This window comes from Trachypithecus francoisi, unplaced genomic scaffold (genome assembly GCF_009764315.1).
Source record: "Trachypithecus francoisi isolate TF-2019V2 unplaced genomic scaffold, Tfra_2.0 Lachesis_group17, whole genome shotgun sequence".
In the NCBI taxonomy this organism is placed as follows: Eukaryota; Metazoa; Chordata; class Mammalia; order Primates; family Cercopithecidae; genus Trachypithecus; species Trachypithecus francoisi.
In genome coordinates, this window is record NW_022681462.1 from 87,685,331 (window position 1) to 87,702,860 (window position 17,530).

General features: G+C 36.2%; 1 protein-coding gene across 7 annotated transcripts in view; it reads left to right on the forward strand.

Annotated features, from left to right (window-relative positions):
• NCOA1 (nuclear receptor coactivator 1) overlaps positions 1-17,530 on the forward strand; it is a 282,993-nt gene that overhangs the window by 221,258 nt on the left and 44,205 nt on the right. For all 7 annotated transcript variants that reach the window (XM_033176431.1, XM_033176432.1, XM_033176433.1 and 4 more), the window contains 3 exons: positions 12,685-12,802; positions 14,400-14,568; positions 16,254-16,568. In XM_033176431.1, the coding sequence (XP_033032322.1) occupies positions 12,685-12,802; positions 14,400-14,568; positions 16,254-16,568 (602 nt within the window). The remainder of the gene's footprint in view (positions 1-12,684; positions 12,803-14,399; positions 14,569-16,253; positions 16,569-17,530) is intronic.

Below are 17,530 nucleotides of genomic sequence, written 5' to 3' on the forward strand. Positions count from 1 at the left end.
CAACATATAATAAAAAAATTAAGACACATGATGCAGCAAGAAACTGTGACCCATAGCCAAACAAAGTCAGTTAATAGATCCAGAAATGACAGAGATGTTAGAATTAATAGAAAAAGACTTGAAAATAGCTATTCTAAATATGTTGAAGAACTTAAAGGAAAACATGAACATAATGAAGGAAGAGATATAAACTACAAAAAAAAAAGAGCCAAATAGAGCTGGTAGCACTGAAAAATACAATATTTAAAATGAAAAATTTGTTGGAGGGCCTACCAGTAGATTAGACACTGCAGGAAAAAAAAAAAAAAAGAGCAATAAACATGACATAGTATTAGAAACTATTCAAATTAGAGGAGAAAAGAATACCACAAAATTATCAAGGACCTCAGTCACCTGTGGAACAATACAAAGCAGTCTAATATACACATAATGTATAAATAATACATAATTATGGAAGAATGAGGAGCAGGTGAAATTTTTGAAAAAATAACAGCCAAAGTGTTTACAAATTTGTGGAAATTTATAAACCTACTACAAATCCAAGAGTTTAATGAATCCCAAGCAAAATAAACACAAAGAAAACTACTACAAGCCATGTCATAATCAAATTGCTAAAACAAAAATCTTAAAGAAAAATGACACATTATGTCAGATAAACAAGAAAAAAACTAACTTTCTATACTTAGTGTCATTCAAAATGATAGAGATGAAAAAAGATAGAAAATGATATATGATGAACAAAGATAAGAAAACAACTAACTTTCTATATCCAGTATCAGTCAGAAATGCAGGTGAAATAAAGATGTTTTCAAACAAACCACACTGAGAAAATTTGTCACCAGCAGATTACAGTATTGTTCAAGCTAAAATAAAATGAATCCAGATGGAAACTCTAACCTACAGAAAATAATAAGAGAGCCAGATAAGTAAAGGTATGAATAAATGGAAAATTCTTTTTTCTCATTTGTTAGTTTATTTAAATGAAAAATAACTGTTTAAAGCAAAAATAGTAACAGTGAATTATATATGTAATATGTAGAAGAAAAATGTGTGACAGTAATAGTACCACAGATGGGGTAGAATAAATGGGAAAATACTGTTTTCTATGAAATAGTATAATATTTGAGGCTAGAGGCTAAAGTTAAAAATGCATTTTGTTAATAGAAAAATACTCTAGAAGTGTCCTGTGTGTAGAAAATCCTAAAGAAGTGAGAGGAAAAGCTACTTGAATTAAATGAATTTAGCAAAGTCACAATATGTGTACTCAGTATTTTAAAAAATCAGTTGTATTTCTATGTATCAGTCACATACAATTGGATAATGATATAGAAAAAGCAATTTACAAAATACATAAAATGTTAAGACATAAATTTTAGATGGAATAACATGTGCAGTACTCTACACTGAAAACTACTTTGCTGAGAGAAATTAGAGGGGGCCAGATAGATGGAGAGGGATACCATTTTCATGGATTGTAAGACACAATTTTGTCAAGATGTCAATTATTCCAAAATCGACCCATGTAAATTTAATGTAATCCCAATAAAAATTCCAGCAGGCGGCCGGGCACGGTGGCTCACGCCTGTAATCCCAGCACTTTGGGAGGCTGAGGCAGGTGGATCACAAGGTCAGGAGATCAATACCATCCTGGCTAACATGGTGAAACCCCATCTCTACTAAAAAAATACAAAAAATTAGCCAGGCATGGTGGCGCCTGGTGTCCCAGCTACTCGGAAGGCTGAGGCAGGAGAATTGTGTGAACCCAGGAGGCTGAGATTGCAGTGAGCCAAGATCACGTCCCTGCACTCCAGCCTGGGTAACAGAGCAAGACTCTGTCTCAAAAAAAAAAAAAAAGAATCTCAGCAGGCATTTTAGTAAAATTTGACAAGCTTTTTCTAAAATGTATATGAGAATGCAAAGGTCCTGAAATAACCAAAACCATTTTTAAAAAAAGAAAACTTGAGAGTATTTATACTACCTGATTTTAATAACTTCTATAAAGCACCAGTCATCAAGATGGTGTGGTTTTGGAATAAAAATAGACATATAGATCAATGCAAAATAATGGAGAGTCCAGAAACAGACCCACATTTATATGGCAAATTGACATTCAACAAAGACACCAAAGTAATTAAACAAAGAATTGTCATTTCAATACATGGTGATATAACAACTGAACATGTAGAAAAAAATGAACCTTTACCCCTCTCCTCATCCCATACACAAAAAAAGAACTTATTTTGAGTCGATCATAGGCTTAAATATAAAACTATAAAGCTTTTCAACAACAAAAAAAAAGTCATTGAGATAGACACATTTTTGGTAGGGCACAAAAAGTGCTAATCATGAAAGAAAAAATATTGATACATTAGACTTCATTAAATGTTAAATCTTCTACTCTTTAAAGACCACCTTGAAAGAAAATGAATCAATAATCAATAACCTTTCAAAACAGAAATCACTGGGCTAAACCCACTTGTAATTCTACCAAACATTTAAGGAAGAGATGATATTCTCTATAATCTCTTATAGAGATTATAATCCAAAAAATAGAAGCAAAGAAAATATCTCCTGACTCACATTGTAAAACACATATCTGATATAAAGGAGTGATACCCAAAATAAACAAAGAACTCTTAAAATGAAACAATAAGAAAACAAGCAACTCAATTTAAAAATGGGCAAAAGATCTGAACAGACACCTCACCAAAGAAGATATACAGATGGTAAGTAAGCATATGAAATGATGCCCAACTCGCTTGTCATTAGAAAATTGCAAATTAAAACAACAATATGCTGGCGGGGATGTAGAGCAACAGGAACTCTCGTTGCTGGTGAGAATACAAAATGGTACAGCCACTTTGGAAGACATTTTGGCAGTTTCTTACAAAACTAAACATACTCTTACCATATGATCCAGCAATCGCACTGCTTGATATTTACCCAAATGAGTTGAAAACTTATGTTCACACAAAAACCTGCACATGAATGTTTATGGCAGCTTTATCCATGGTTGCCAAAACTTGGAAGCTATCAAGCCATAGAAAGACATTGCTGAGAAGAAGCCAATCTGAAAAGGCTACATCCTGTATAATTCCAACCGTATTTTGGAAAAGGCAAAGCTGTGGAGACAGTCAAAAGATCAGCAGTTGCCAGGGGTTTGTTGTCAGTGGTTGCCAAAGGCAAGGATGAATAAGGAGAACATGGGATTTTATGTGATAAATATCATACCTAAAAATCCCCTGTGTTCATATCATGTGTATATAAATGTATATAGACATATACACTTACATATATATGTCATGTCTATGCAGTGACATGTATCCTGTCATTATGTATTTGTCAAAATATCAAAATCCACAGAATATACAACACAAAGAGCTGTACATGTAAGTCTAATGTAAACTGTGGACTTTATTTAATAATAATGTGTCAATATTGGCTTATCAGTTCTAACAAATGTACCGCACTAATGCAGTAGTAGGAAAAACTGTCCAATCTAAAAACTGGGCAAAGGATTTTAAAAGACATTTCACAAAGGAAGATAGGAAAATGGCAAATCAGCATGTGAAAAAATGGTTAGTATCTTTTTTTTTTTTTTTAAGTCTTTCTGTTGCCCAGGCTGGAGTGCAGTGGCATGATCTCTGCTCACTGCAACCTCCGCCTCTCAAATTCAAGCAATTCTCATGCCTCAGCCTCCCGAGTAGCTGGGATTACAGGTGTGCGCCACCATGCCTGGATAATTTTTTTGTGTTTTCAGTAGAGATGGGGTTTCTCCATGTTGGCCAGGCTGGTCTAGAACTTCTGGCCTCAAGTGATCCAGCCGCCTTGGCCTCCCAAAGTGCTGGGATTACAGGCATGACCCACCGCTCCCTGCCAAGATACTTAACATCTTTAATCGTCAAGGAAATGCAGATTAAAACTACAGTATAATACCACTGCATACCCATTAGAATGCCCAAAAACTAACAATACCAAATGATGGCAAGGGTGTAGAACAATTTGAACTTTTACATTGCTAATGGAATGTAAAATGGTGTAGAAATCGTTCAGCAGTTTCTCATAAAGTTAATCATACATTTACCATGTAACCCAGCAATCCAACTTTTAGGTATTTAACCAAGAGAAATGAAAGTCCATGTCCATAAAGATACTTGACTACAAATATCCATACAGCTTTATTCAAAATAGCCCTAAACTGGGTAGGCGCGGTGGCTCACGCCTGTAATCCCAGCATTTTGAGAGGCTGAGGCAGGCAGATCACTTGAGGACAGGAGTTCGAGACCAGTCTGGCCAACATGGTGAAACTCCATCTCTACTAAAAAAAAATACAAAAATAGCCAGGTGTGGTGGCAAGCGCCTGTAATCACAGCTTCTAGGGAGGCTGAGGCACGAAAATCACTTGAACCTTGCAGTGAGCCGAGATCGCACCACTGCACTCCAGCCTGGACTACAAAATGAGACTGTCAAAAAAAAAAAAAAAATGCTCCTACACCGGAACAAACTAAATGTCCATCAACAAATGGTGTATTCATAAAATAAAACACTGCTCAGGGCCGGCCACGGTGGCTCAAGCCTGTAATCCCAGCACTTTGGGAGGCCGAGACGGGCGGATCACGAGGTCAGGAGATCGAGACCATCCTGGCTAACACGGTGAAACCCCGTCTCTACTAAAAAAATACAAAAAAACTAGCCGGCGAGGTGGCGGGCGCCTGTAGTCCCAGCTACTCGGGAGGCTGAGGCAGGAGAATGGCATAAAACCCGGGAGGCGGAGCTTGCAGTGAGCCGAGATCTGGCCACTGCACTCCAGCCTGGGCGATAGAGCGAGACTCCGCCTCAAAAAAAAAAAAAAAAAAAACACTGCTCAGCAATGAAAAAGAAGGAAACATAATACTATTACATGGGATGAATTATTCTTGGAAACATTCTAAGTGAAAAAAGCCATATATATTCAGAATTTTATTTTAAGCTCTCAGGCAAAACTAATCTGTAGTAATAGAAGTCTGGCCGGGCGCGGTGGCTCAAGCCTGTAATCCCAGCACTTTGGGAGGCCGAGACGGGTGGATCATGAGGTCAGGAGATCGAGACCATCCTGGCTAACACGGTGAAACCCCGTCTCTAAAAATACAAAAAAACTAGCCGGGCGAGGTGGCGGGCGCCTGTAGTCCCAGCTACTCGGGAGGCTGAGGCAGGAGAATGGCGTAAACCTGGGAGGCGGAGCTTGCAGTGAGCTGAGATCCGGCCATTGCACTCCAGCCCAGGCGACAGAGCGAGACTCCGTCTCAAAAAAAAAAAAAAATACAAGTCTGATCATTGTTTGCCTAAGTTAGGGAAGATTGATAGCCAAGGAACATGAAAGAAATTTTAGAGGTGATAGAAATATTCTATTTTCTTGATTTGAGTGGAAAGTCCTGGGTTTATACCTTTCTCAAAAGTTGTTGAACTGTACAAAATTTGAATCTAAAATGGGTGCATTTTATTGTGTGTAAATTATACATCAATAAGGTTTAGTTTAGAAATATCTGAGAGTAGAATGATTTCCAGCCAATAATTAGGTATCACATTTCTGGTAGTTGTAAAGATAGAATAAAGCATTTTCAGATATAAAAGGCCTCAGATTTTATTTGCTTGATATATTCACCTTTTCTAGCAAAGGTCCTGGAGGATGTACTTAAGCAAACGGGAAAACCAAAAGAGACAGAGGAAGCAAAGGATCTGAAAGGAAGCCCAGGAATGACACCTGATCAACAAGATTAGGGAACAACCAGTGCATATTGAACTGGGGGCCTGACAAATCCTCTAGAAAGGAGGCATCCGGGGAAGAAATGAATTGATCTCCTTGAGTTTATAGAAAATGTTATTGATTTATGTCAAAAAGTTGAAACATCTGATAAATTCTACTAGAACCACTGACAAATGAAAAAATAAGAAAATTACTAACTCCAGAAAAAAGTATGGCACAAGAGAGGAGGTTCAAACAAAGTGCACAATTTGACTTAGCAGTGAGCAATATTTTCATAATCATAAGAATCAAAATACTAACTTTTGATTTTATAAAAAACTATGATCTCTGTTAGCGAATTGGGAACCAGGATGGTAGTAAGAGAGGTACATATAGAAGAGCTAAGACCTCATCTATAATGAGGGAAAGTCGGTAAATCTAAAATTGAGACATCAAGAAATAGCAGTATATGCATATTTAGGAACAAATAGGCAATGCCAAAGTAAACAATTTTCAGAGTTACAGATGGTTGCCTCTATGGAGAAGGAGGTAACTGACTGGAAGGAGTGAGGCAAGAAACTGCTATTATTTATTATGGGCCTCTTGGTTCTGACTTATAAAATTATATATGTGTGTTAACTTGATGCTAGAATTAATAGAAATAGAAAGTATCTGCTAGCTTTGCAGGTTGTGAAAGTGGGGTGTTTTCTTTCATAGTCTGTATTGAGGCAAATAACTTTTTTCTCCCTTGAGGCTTCCCCTCCTGAGTACAGCTCCATAAGTGAAAGTATGCAAATTGGCCAGAATCTGTTTCACCTTGTGCTGATATGTTTGCAGAGGCCAAGAGCATAAAGGGGAAGATACCGAGGCAGATATGGGGGAGGTCAATAGATGCAGACAACCAGTCTACAATGTGTAGATATAGACAGGAAAGAAAAAAGAATTCAGAGGCCATAAGGCTAGGGAAACAAGTTGGATGTGAAAAAGGAAAAAAGAATTAAGGATTGCAGAAGGGAAAAGAAAGAAAAAAGATGGGAACAAAAATATGACAGCGTATAAAGAGAAGAAGAATCACTTCTGATTCTCTGCCCCACTCTTACCTCTAAATTGTCCATCACTACTGTTTACTAGAACCAGAGTCTACTATTGATTGGCCCACATCTTAAGCTTGTGCCCGCCCAGGAAAATCAAGCACCTTTCCTTACTTTAGTCTTCAATCTTAGCTAAACTGTGTCAAGTTCAAATATCTCGCATAAAATAGTTTATCATCCTCCTTCACCACCTGAGATACACAGTTAGAAGTAATGGCTCTATCCCCCATGACACTTACCTTTTTTTCAAATACTTTTCTTTGCCATTTTGCACTGTGTTCTGAGAGAATCTCTGAGCTCAACTTTCCAGATCAAAACTAAATCTTTAGCTATGTCCATTTTGCCCTTCAGTCCATCTATTGAGATCGTTTCATCATAGCTTTAATTTTAAGATTTCTAAATATTCTTTTCCTTGGAGTCTATTACTTTTTATGGATGCAATAGACTTTTTAATCTGTATGATGATATTTATTGTGATTTGGGGTTCACTCATTTTCTATACTAACCCTTTTTTCTTCAACATTATTTTCTTCATTAAAGTTGCTTTCTTCCTACTGTTGACTTTTCTTGAATGTTGGGTAAATTTTGACTGTCTCTCCATATATATTGAAAAAGGTCTAGAATTTTAAAATGTTGGTAGCTAGTGTGTTTCTTTAGCTAAAGTGAGAAGCCCTTTTCCCCTGGCAGTGAATGTAGATTCTGATTATAGAAGCCCTACTTCTCAGTTGTTGTGAGGAATAGGCCTTGGAGGTGGGGAAACCCCTTGTGGCAGCCCTAGCATCCCCTTTGGGAGATTCCCTGGGCAGAACTCCCATTTTTAGTCATATGCTCACAATTGTAATCCCATGGACAGGTGCCAGAGTCAGCTGCACTCAGAGCAATGGCCTGGCAGCAGCTGTTCAGCCATCCACAATCATCCCAGCAATTGCCCATGGCCTGTTCCTTTATTTGCTCAAATGACCACTAAGCCTGGAGTTGTTCTGGTGTTCTGGGAAAATTCCCCTCTCTGGAAAATCTCTTTCTCCTGTTGCAAGTGTTTTAGTTTAGTTGAAGTTTCACAATCAGTTTGTTTCCATTTATGTTTTGTCTTTCAGAAATCCTTTGTTGTTTTAGTCTGCTGCCATGAAAATTTCTTCTGCCTTTCCTTCAGCTGTAGATTTGTGTTCCTCTTTTTTATTTCTTTAGTTATTTCAGTCATGTTTTTGGAGAGAAAATAAAATATAAGTGATAAATCTGCCACATTGAACCACTTGGGTTCGTTTACAAATGAGAAAACAAAGGTCCAGAGAAAAGGGAAACACATAAACACACACAGACAAAAACTTCCCCAAAGGAATACAACTAATATTTGCAGAATAACCAGGATTTAAATCTCAATCCATCTGGTTTCAAAACATGCTATTTGTATGTACACACACACACCCCCCTCCAAGCAATGTGGCCAAGTGATTTAAATAATTTTGTTAGAAATATTCTACCAGAGCACATCCAGGTAAATACTGCTTTTTCATGGAGACAGCTTTTATGAGGGTATTATTGATCAGAATGTGTACAGCATGCCTCTTTGGCAGTACCTTCAAAACCTTTGCTGTGTCCTTTTGACTGTCTTCAAATCCCTATTCTTTGAGGGTAGATTTCACTTTTGAAAATGTCCAGAGTTATGTGGAACCAAATATGTTGATCTAAAAAGAATAATGCTATTTTTTTTTAATCAAAAACTAAAAATAAGTGTACCTATGAGGAAACTTAGTTTCTTGAAGGACATGTGGACTGGTTGAGATAGTTCCTGAAGAATTCCAGAAATATTTAAGCATTGACATCAGTGGAATAAGGAAATGACCGTGTGAGGCAGTTGTTTTTGTGTTCTGTGAACATATACATTCTGGGATAATTTATTTTAATCTTATTAATTTGTAGTACATCAAAAATATTATATAACTATAAACATCATTATGTTCACATGCAACATTTTCAGTACTTAAAAAGATCAATTTTTCAGCCTGGGCAACATGTTGAAACCCCTTCTTTACAAAAAATACAAAAATTAGCCAGGCATGGTGGTATGCGCCTGTAGTCCCAGCTACTTGGGGAGCTGAGACCAGAGGATCACTTGAGCCCCAGGAGGTGGAGGTTTCAGTGAGCCGAGATCATGCCACTGCACTCCAGCCTGGGTGACAGTGAGACCCTGTCTCAAAAAAAAAAAAAAAAAAATCCTTTGAGGTTACAGTTCATGGTTTTTGTTTATTTATTTATTTTTAGTGATTAAGATATTCACATGATTCAACATTCAAAAAAATTTTTTAAATACATACTGAAAAATCTCTTTCTAGCAGTATTGTTTTTTCTGTACCTTCAAAAATTACGTACGTAGACTTCCCTTTTTAAAATACAAATAGTGTCATACTATGCACATTAGCTGTTCTGTATCTTAGTCATTTTTTCACTTAATGTTCTATGGATGTCATTGTGTATCGGTGCATAAAGAGCATCTTTATTCTTTTTTTATAGCTGTACAACTTCTTACAGTTGTGCCAGAATTTACTTAACCAGTAGTCTGATAGGTATCTTTTGCTATTACAAAGTTGTAATGAATAATCTTATATAGAGATAATTTACCACATGTGACAGTATATCTGAGATACAAGTTCTGAATAGAATTGCTGGGTCAAAAGATAGATATTGCCAAATAGTCCTTTCCGGCAAGTGTTTCAGCTTACACCCTAACTGATAATGTTTCCATTTCTGTATATCCTTGCCAATACATTGAATTATGTACTTTCTCATTTTTGCCCATCTGATGGTTTTATTATTTTAGGTATCTCAATGTTATTTTAATCTATATTTCTTTTATCGTGAATTAGATCATAGTTGAATGATTTTATATATTCATTTATGTTCATATTCTCTATTTACCTATTGTTTTGTTGGGTTTTTATCCTATTGGTTTATAGAATTTTTTATATATTAGAAAAATTAGTTCTTTGTCTACATCATGTTTTGAAAAAAATAAAACACTGTAACTACTGTGCAGTTACTGCCAAATGCAACCCAAAACTAAGCCAGAAACTTCCTTACCAACAGCTGAAAAAATTAACTGTGAATATCAGAATCAGTAGATACTAAATCAACTGTTAGAAGAGTAGAATGTGCAAAAGCCACCCTCATGGTTAAGAAAATGCTCTCTACTTGATGTACAGAAATTTTTTTTCTGTAGCCTAATCTTGGAAGTGACAGAAATTTTTAATTATTTCTTAATATAAGGATTTTTGTTTGTTTGTTGTTTTGTTTTGTTTGCTGGATTCAGTGTCCCTTTTAGCCATATTTTAAATGGAGGAAGTATGATGTTGAGCCCTTTGTAAAGATAACTAATGTTAATAGCTTGATCAAGGGATCCCTAGGGCTTGTTTTCTGCCCCTACTTCAGCTGCCTGTTTCCAGCAGAAATGACTGTATTGTCTTGTATTACATGTATACTTACTCATGTTTGTATCACAGAAATGACCAAAAATATTTCATTTATTCTCTGGACAAAGAGAGAGAGCCTGTGCATTTCCTAGAAGAAATAGGTGAAACAAACCTTCACATTTTTTACGGAAGGCAGTTTCTAAAGAAAGTCGCAAAAGGTTGAAATGACTTTTCAGAATAAAAACCAGCTTCTTTTAAGCATGCAGTCTATCCAAACAAAACTTTTTATTGAATCAAAATTTTATTAGTATGGGGATTTTTTTGTTTATTTTTGTTTGCTTAGTCACCAAACTCAGCATGTGAGTCTTACTTTGAAAATATTTTATCCAACTTATTTTCTTAACATTTTTTTCAAGACTAGTAAAATTAGATACTGTGTCCTACTATTGAGTCAAACTATCTTGTAAAACTTAGTATTGATAGTAGACAGTGGACAGCCATGTAAATTTTCTTAGACTTTTAAATTAATTAATTTTGGTTATAATAATTAAGATTAGATTTATTGAAGTAAGATTAAGGAATTAACATGTAGGCAGAGCTATGGGATAGTTTTAGATAATCTTTGACCAACTTTCTGATTTAAATAATGATAGAAAGTAAGTGATTATTTCTCATTTTTGTTGTTGTTTTAGTTTGGTTGTTTTTGTTTGTTGTGTTTTTCAGAATCCTACAGAATTTGATTTCTCTATCATTTGTCATGATAGAGATGAGGTTAATCGAAAGCTGTAATTATATATATTTAAAAGTAAATGTGTTTATATAACTTTTATTTCTCACTTATACTAAATATTGACTATACTTCACTTAAAAGTGAGCCTTGCATGAATTATGTAGCAATAATGTTCAGTAACTATCATTAAGTACATTTTGGGAGGCATCCTTAAATCTACTTATTCTTCATTCATTCGAATGAGGGATCCTACCTCAATAAGCTTTCCCTTAAAACAAACTCCAAGGCTATTTTAGTTTTTAAAAAAAGATTCTGTTTGGGCTACTATAACAAAATACCACTGACTAGGTGGCTTAAACAACAGAAATTTATTTTCTCACAATTCTGGAAGCCTAAAGTAATTTTGATTTCTTCTGAGACTTCTTTTCTTGGCTGGGAGATGGCCCTCTTCTCTCTGGGTCAGGTTATCCCTCTGTCTGTATTATCTTTCTCCTAATCTCTTCTTGGAAAGACACTAGTCTTACTGGATTAGGCCCCACTGTAAAGACCCATTTTGACTTAGTTACATTTTTAAAGGCCCTGTCTCCAAATATAGTCACATTCTGAGATACCAGGGGTTAGGACTTCAGCATATTAATTTAGAGGGAGGTACAATTCAGCCCATAACAATGATCAATTAATATATATTCATTTTAGGTTAATCGAAAGCTGTAATTATATACATTTAAAAGTAAATGTGTTTATATAACTTTTATTTCTCACCATTGGTTGGTTGTAATACCAACCATTGGATGGTTATTTGTAATAACCATCATAGAAAGAAAAGTAGCCTTTAATCTGACTACCTAAAGTGGAGCTAAAGTGTGTGTGTGTGTGTGTGTGTGTGTGTGTGTGTGTATCCTCCCAGAATTTTTTTATATTAATATATATGAAATAGTTTATAAAAACAGAGTCATCTTGAAAATAATGTTTTGGAATATGTTTTCTTTTTTCATTTAACAGCACAATGTCAGTATCTATACCATAATTCATTAATCAGTCCCTCAATTTCTGGAATTTAAGTTATTTATAAATTTTTTTCTAGTATAAATAGTACAGAGATGACCATAAAGCTTTCCAAAAAAGCCTTACGGAAAAACTTTCTAAAATACATATACTATTTTCTTCAATTACAAAACATAATTCGACTTCTTTTTTCATTTGAGCCATCATTATAAGTCTCAGTTCTTATACTGTTACTGTACAGCTGTATTCTAAGATTAGCAACTGTAGAGCCGTGTTCATTTGCTACATGTCCTCAGATTCTAGTTTCTGTTTCTACTCCTGATAGAATGTATTTTATCTTTTGCTCACCACTCTCATTTCATGGTGATGACACTGTGTTACTTAAAGCATATTCTGTTACGATGTGACTGAAAAGCAGATAACCAAAATTGTTAAATTTATCTTTAAAATAAATAATTTCTGACAAAGTCCTGAGTGATTTTGGATAACATTAACCTATGTACAAACTTTAATATCAGATTTTCCTTGATTCAGAAATCTTTTTTCACTTTCTCATTTACTTTTTATTATATGGTCATATTAGATAGTTTAAAGTGCTGAATAAGTGACCTTTGTATCATTGAAGTCATACTTTAAAGGGGAAATCTCACTCTCCAATATATTATTTTTGAAAATACTATCATTTTATCCTCCACTGAGATAATGACTTCTTACCTTTTCTTCTTCAATCAGGATTACCTGAGCTGGAATTGGAAGCAATTGATAACCAATTTGGACAACCAGGAACAGGCGATCAGATTCCATGGACAAATAATACAGTGACAGCTATAAATCAGAATAAATCAGAAGAGTAAGTAATACATTTTGTATTTTATAAGGTATCAGATACCAACTTCTAAACAGAGAACTATTTTTTCCAAACTAGATTTCAGTCTACAGTGGTATTTTGTGAGATATTAATAGATGTAAATACTTATTTAAAAAAAAAAAAAGTGGGCCGGTGCAGTGGCTCTGGCCTGTAATCCTAACACTTTGGGAGGCAGAGGCAGGTGGATCTCCTGAGGTCAGGAGTTTGAGATCAGCCTGGCCACAATAGTGAAACCCTGTCTCTACTAAAAATACAAAAAATTTGCCAGACGTGGTGGTGCGCGGCTGTCATCCCAGCTACTAAGGAGGCTGAGGCAAGAGAATTGCTTGAACCCGGGAGGTGGAGGTTGCAGTGAACCAAGATCGCGCCATTGCACTCCAGCCTGGGCAACAAGACTGAAACTCCGTCTCAGGGGAAAAAAAAAAAAAGCGAGGGTAGTGGGGCAAGGGAAAGACACTGAATTAAATAGATTTATTGACTACATGACCACAAGGCTAGTATACATTGTAATCACCAAGAGATTGATATAATATGTAGCTATTGTTTTATATTTCATGTATAACTTTAATTGATTATCATGATGTGTCTGGGACCTATGGATGAATTGGCCTCAGTATAATAATTATGTTGCTCTTGAACTTTTAGTTATATTTGTCCAGCATTTCTCTTCATTTGGTGCAAGAAGTTATAAGAAAGGAAAGTATACTTTTTCCATCTACTCAATGTCACATCTTGATTAGAACTGAATTTCTTACTCCCTACAGGCAGCCGTATTCCATAACACAGAGTGCATCTCATACCTGCCAACCATAGGAAGACTAGATAGTGCTGATTGTGGTTTAGTGCCTTAACTAGGAACTGTATTCCCATTTACCTTCCCAAAGGAAGAGTGCTAATAATTGTATTATTATATTAGTGTTATTAGGATTAGTATTATTTTGTATATATTTCTGTTTTATGTATCAGTTGGTATCAATTTGAATTAGACTGTGTATTTCCTACATGTAATCAATGAATAATTTGTTTTGTTGCTTAATACCTAGCATATTTCATTTTTCCAGTTTGATTTCTTTTGTAAATGGTAATCATGTCATGTTACCAATCAAGATGATTTGGTCATCTTTAAAAGTTAATATAATATGTACTGTTTTGATTGTGGTTCAGTTATTAACAGTTAATGGCATTCATAAAATAGATAAATAGAAGAAGTAGAATAAATCTGAATATAGGCTAAATGATTTTTTCTGAGTTTTTGGCTGATTTTGTTTTTACTTTTATTATAAGTTATTTCCCCTTTCTTAACTATGTTGGTTAATTTTCCAGGCTATTTCTGTAACATGAAGAATATGGGAACAAAGTTCAATGATTGACAAAAGAACGAAAAATATATACAAGCTACATACCAAATACTCATTTAATTTCTGCACATTAAACATAGAACATACCATGGCGTTACAATTGCCAAGCATCTCAACAGAGAATTTTCTAAAACCAAATTTGCAACCTATATATGTATATAAAGATTGAATAAATTATTTGCTATGTCAGTCTGAAACTCCCTTGTTTTTTAATCCTGCAGCCAGTGTATTAGCTCACAATTAGATGAGCTTCTCTGTCCACCCACAACAGTAGAAGGGAGAAATGATGAGAAGGCTCTTCTTGAACAGCTGGTATCCTTCCTTAGTGGCAAAGATGAAACTGAGCTAGCTGAACTAGACAGAGCTCTGGGAATTGACAAACTTGTTCAGGTATTTATTAAAGTCAACATTATTTAACTGATGGAGCCCTAAGAAGCTAGAAAATTATTTTGAGCTAGATTTTAAAATAGTGTACCCACTGTGCTTTAGCTGTTTTATAATTTACCCCTTGTGAAACTTATCAAAATATATAATACATAGTGTTTTTTTAAAGAAAAATATTATAATAATTAGAATTAGAAATAAGTCTCAGCTTTTCACCATGGAACAGAATCTTACCAGCTCCAGCCAGAATAGAATCCAGATTTATAGCATCACTTCTCATTTTAGAGCTTAATTTATCCTTCATTCATGCTTGTCTTCTGCCAGTATATTCCATGGTATTCCAACTTCCAGGTTAGCCTTTTTTAGATGATAGGGTGATAAAATCACTTTAGTGCATCTTGACCAGCATTTTTATTTTTATTTATTTATTTATTTATTTTTTTTTTTTTTTTTTTTTTGAGACGGAGTCTCGCTCTGTCGCCCAGGCTGGAGTGCAGTGGCCGGATCTCAGCTCACTGCAAGCTCCGCCTCCCGGGTTTACGCCATTCTCTCGCCTCAGCCTCCCGAGTAGCTGGGACTACAGGCGCCCGCCATCTCGCCCGGCTAATTTTTTGTATATTTTAGTAGAGACGGGGTTTCACCGTGTTAGCCAGGATGGTCTCGATCTCCTGACCTCGTGATCCGCCCGTCTCGGCCTCCCAAAGTGCTGGGATTACAGGCTTGAGCCACCGCGCCCGGCCGACCAGCATTTTTAAATAGAGTAGAATAGTGTAGAATACAAAGTGTGAGAATGCGTAACCCATAAAAAGAAGTCATGTTTTATGAAACTCCTTTCAGCTGCATATACTCACACACACACATGCACACATGTGCATGTGCACAAATAGGTCACAATTTATATTTCTTACAGTAGGTAATAGTGAAAACATTTGGAAACCATAACACTACAGCTTTCTGTTACATCAGCTGTGGATTTTTTTTTTTTTTTCAAATAAAAGCATGAATTTTATATCTGAGATAGAAAAATGCTTGCTTGATCCCTCCTTTAAGAATCTACTTCCTATAGGCCGGGCACGGTGGCTCAAGCCCGTAATCCCAGCAGTTTGGGAGGCCGAGGCAGGTGGATCACGAGGTCAGGAAATCGAGACCATCCTGGCTAACATGCTGAAACCCCATCTCTACTAAAAATACAAAAAAATTAGCCGGGCTTGGTGGCGGGAGCCTGTAGGCTCAGCTACTCAGGAGGCTGAGGCAGGAGAATGGCATGAACCCGGGAGGCAGAGCTTGTGGTGAGCCGAGATCGTACCACTGCACTCCAGCCTGGGCAACAGAGCGAGACTCTGTCTCAAAAAAAAAAAAGAATCTACTTCCTATAGTAAGCTATTAAATGTAAAGTTTATTGATTCTTAGGCTTTGCAATGAAGTTTCTTTCCAAACCTTTTAGTTATATTTCATTGATTTGGAGCCTTTATTTTAACTATATTGCCATCTCTGTACTGACATTTTAAATATCTCAGCTAATCTGTTACTCCATTTCAAAAGCAGCTTTTATAAATGATTTCTTTAGGTAGTAAACTTCTAGAGAGCATGAATTCAGAATGAATATATAATGATATTTTCTAGAAATACAGAAGCATATCACTTATTGGCAGAAATTTATTTGTAAAATATTCTGGCTTCTTTTCTAACAGGGGGGTGGATTAGATGTATTATCAGAGAGATTTCCACCACAACAAGCAACACCACCTTTGATGATGGAAGAAAGACCCAACCTTTATTCCCAGCCTTACTCTTCTCCTTCTCCTACTGCCAATCTCCCTAGCCCTTTCCAAGGCATAGTCAGGCAAAAACCTTCACTGGGGACAATGCCTGTTCAAGTAACACCTCCCCGAGGTGCTTTTTCACCTGGCATGGGCATGCAGCCCAGGCAAACTCTAAACAGACCTCCGGCTGCACCTAACCAGCTTCGACTTCAACTACAACAGCGATTACAGGGACAACAGCAGGTGAGTGCTCTTGTTTAGCAGTTGATACTTTTTTTTTTTTTTTTTTTTTGAGACGAAATTTCACTCTGTCTCCAGGCTATTGTGCGGTAATGCGATCTCAGCCCATGCAACCTCTGCCTCCCAGGTTCAAGCAATTCTTCTGCCTCAGACTCCCGAGTAGCTGGGATTACAGGTGTGTGCCACCACTCCCAGGTAATTTTTATATTTTTAGTAGAGACAGGGTTTCACCATGCTGGCCAGGATGATCTCGATCTCTTGACCTTGTGATTTGCCCACCTAGGCCTCCCAAAGTGCTGGAATTACAGGCGTGAGCCACTGCACCTGGCCAGCAGGTGATAGTTTTTAAAGATAGATACCAAAACTCTGTTCAAGGCAGCCCAGTTACTACAATAAAAGTGTCAAGTCCACTCCCGGAACCTTCATGAAAGATTTGAAGAGCCACCCTTGATCTCCTAGGAAAGGGATAAGGGGCCTTTCACTCAGTTAAAGACAGTAGGCTCCTAATAAAGCACTTTGAGACCTACAACTTAAAGACAATTTAATTTTTATTTTTTGAGATACAAACCATTTAAGAGGAACATCATACGATTGTTAAATTAAGAGAACCAGCTTAATTTACGAAGTAGAGCATCAAGAGATACTGTTTATGATTACTGGAACAGAAAATAAAGTTTATTTATATTGTTTGAGGTTGGAGAGATTGATGCCTAGTGATGTTATTATATTAGGAGAATGAAGGAAAGGATAGTTTGGGGGCCTGGGAGTTGTGAGTGAGTTAAATCTTCTCTCTTATGACAGGAAATGAATAGGCGTAGTGGCATAAATATTTAAGATTGTATAAGCAACAGATACGGAGATAATCATTAAGGACCACAAGAGCAAATGGTTAAAAATGTCTGCTATGAGCCAGGCGTGACGGCTCACGCCTCTAATCCCAGCAGTTTGGGAGACCAAGGCCGGTG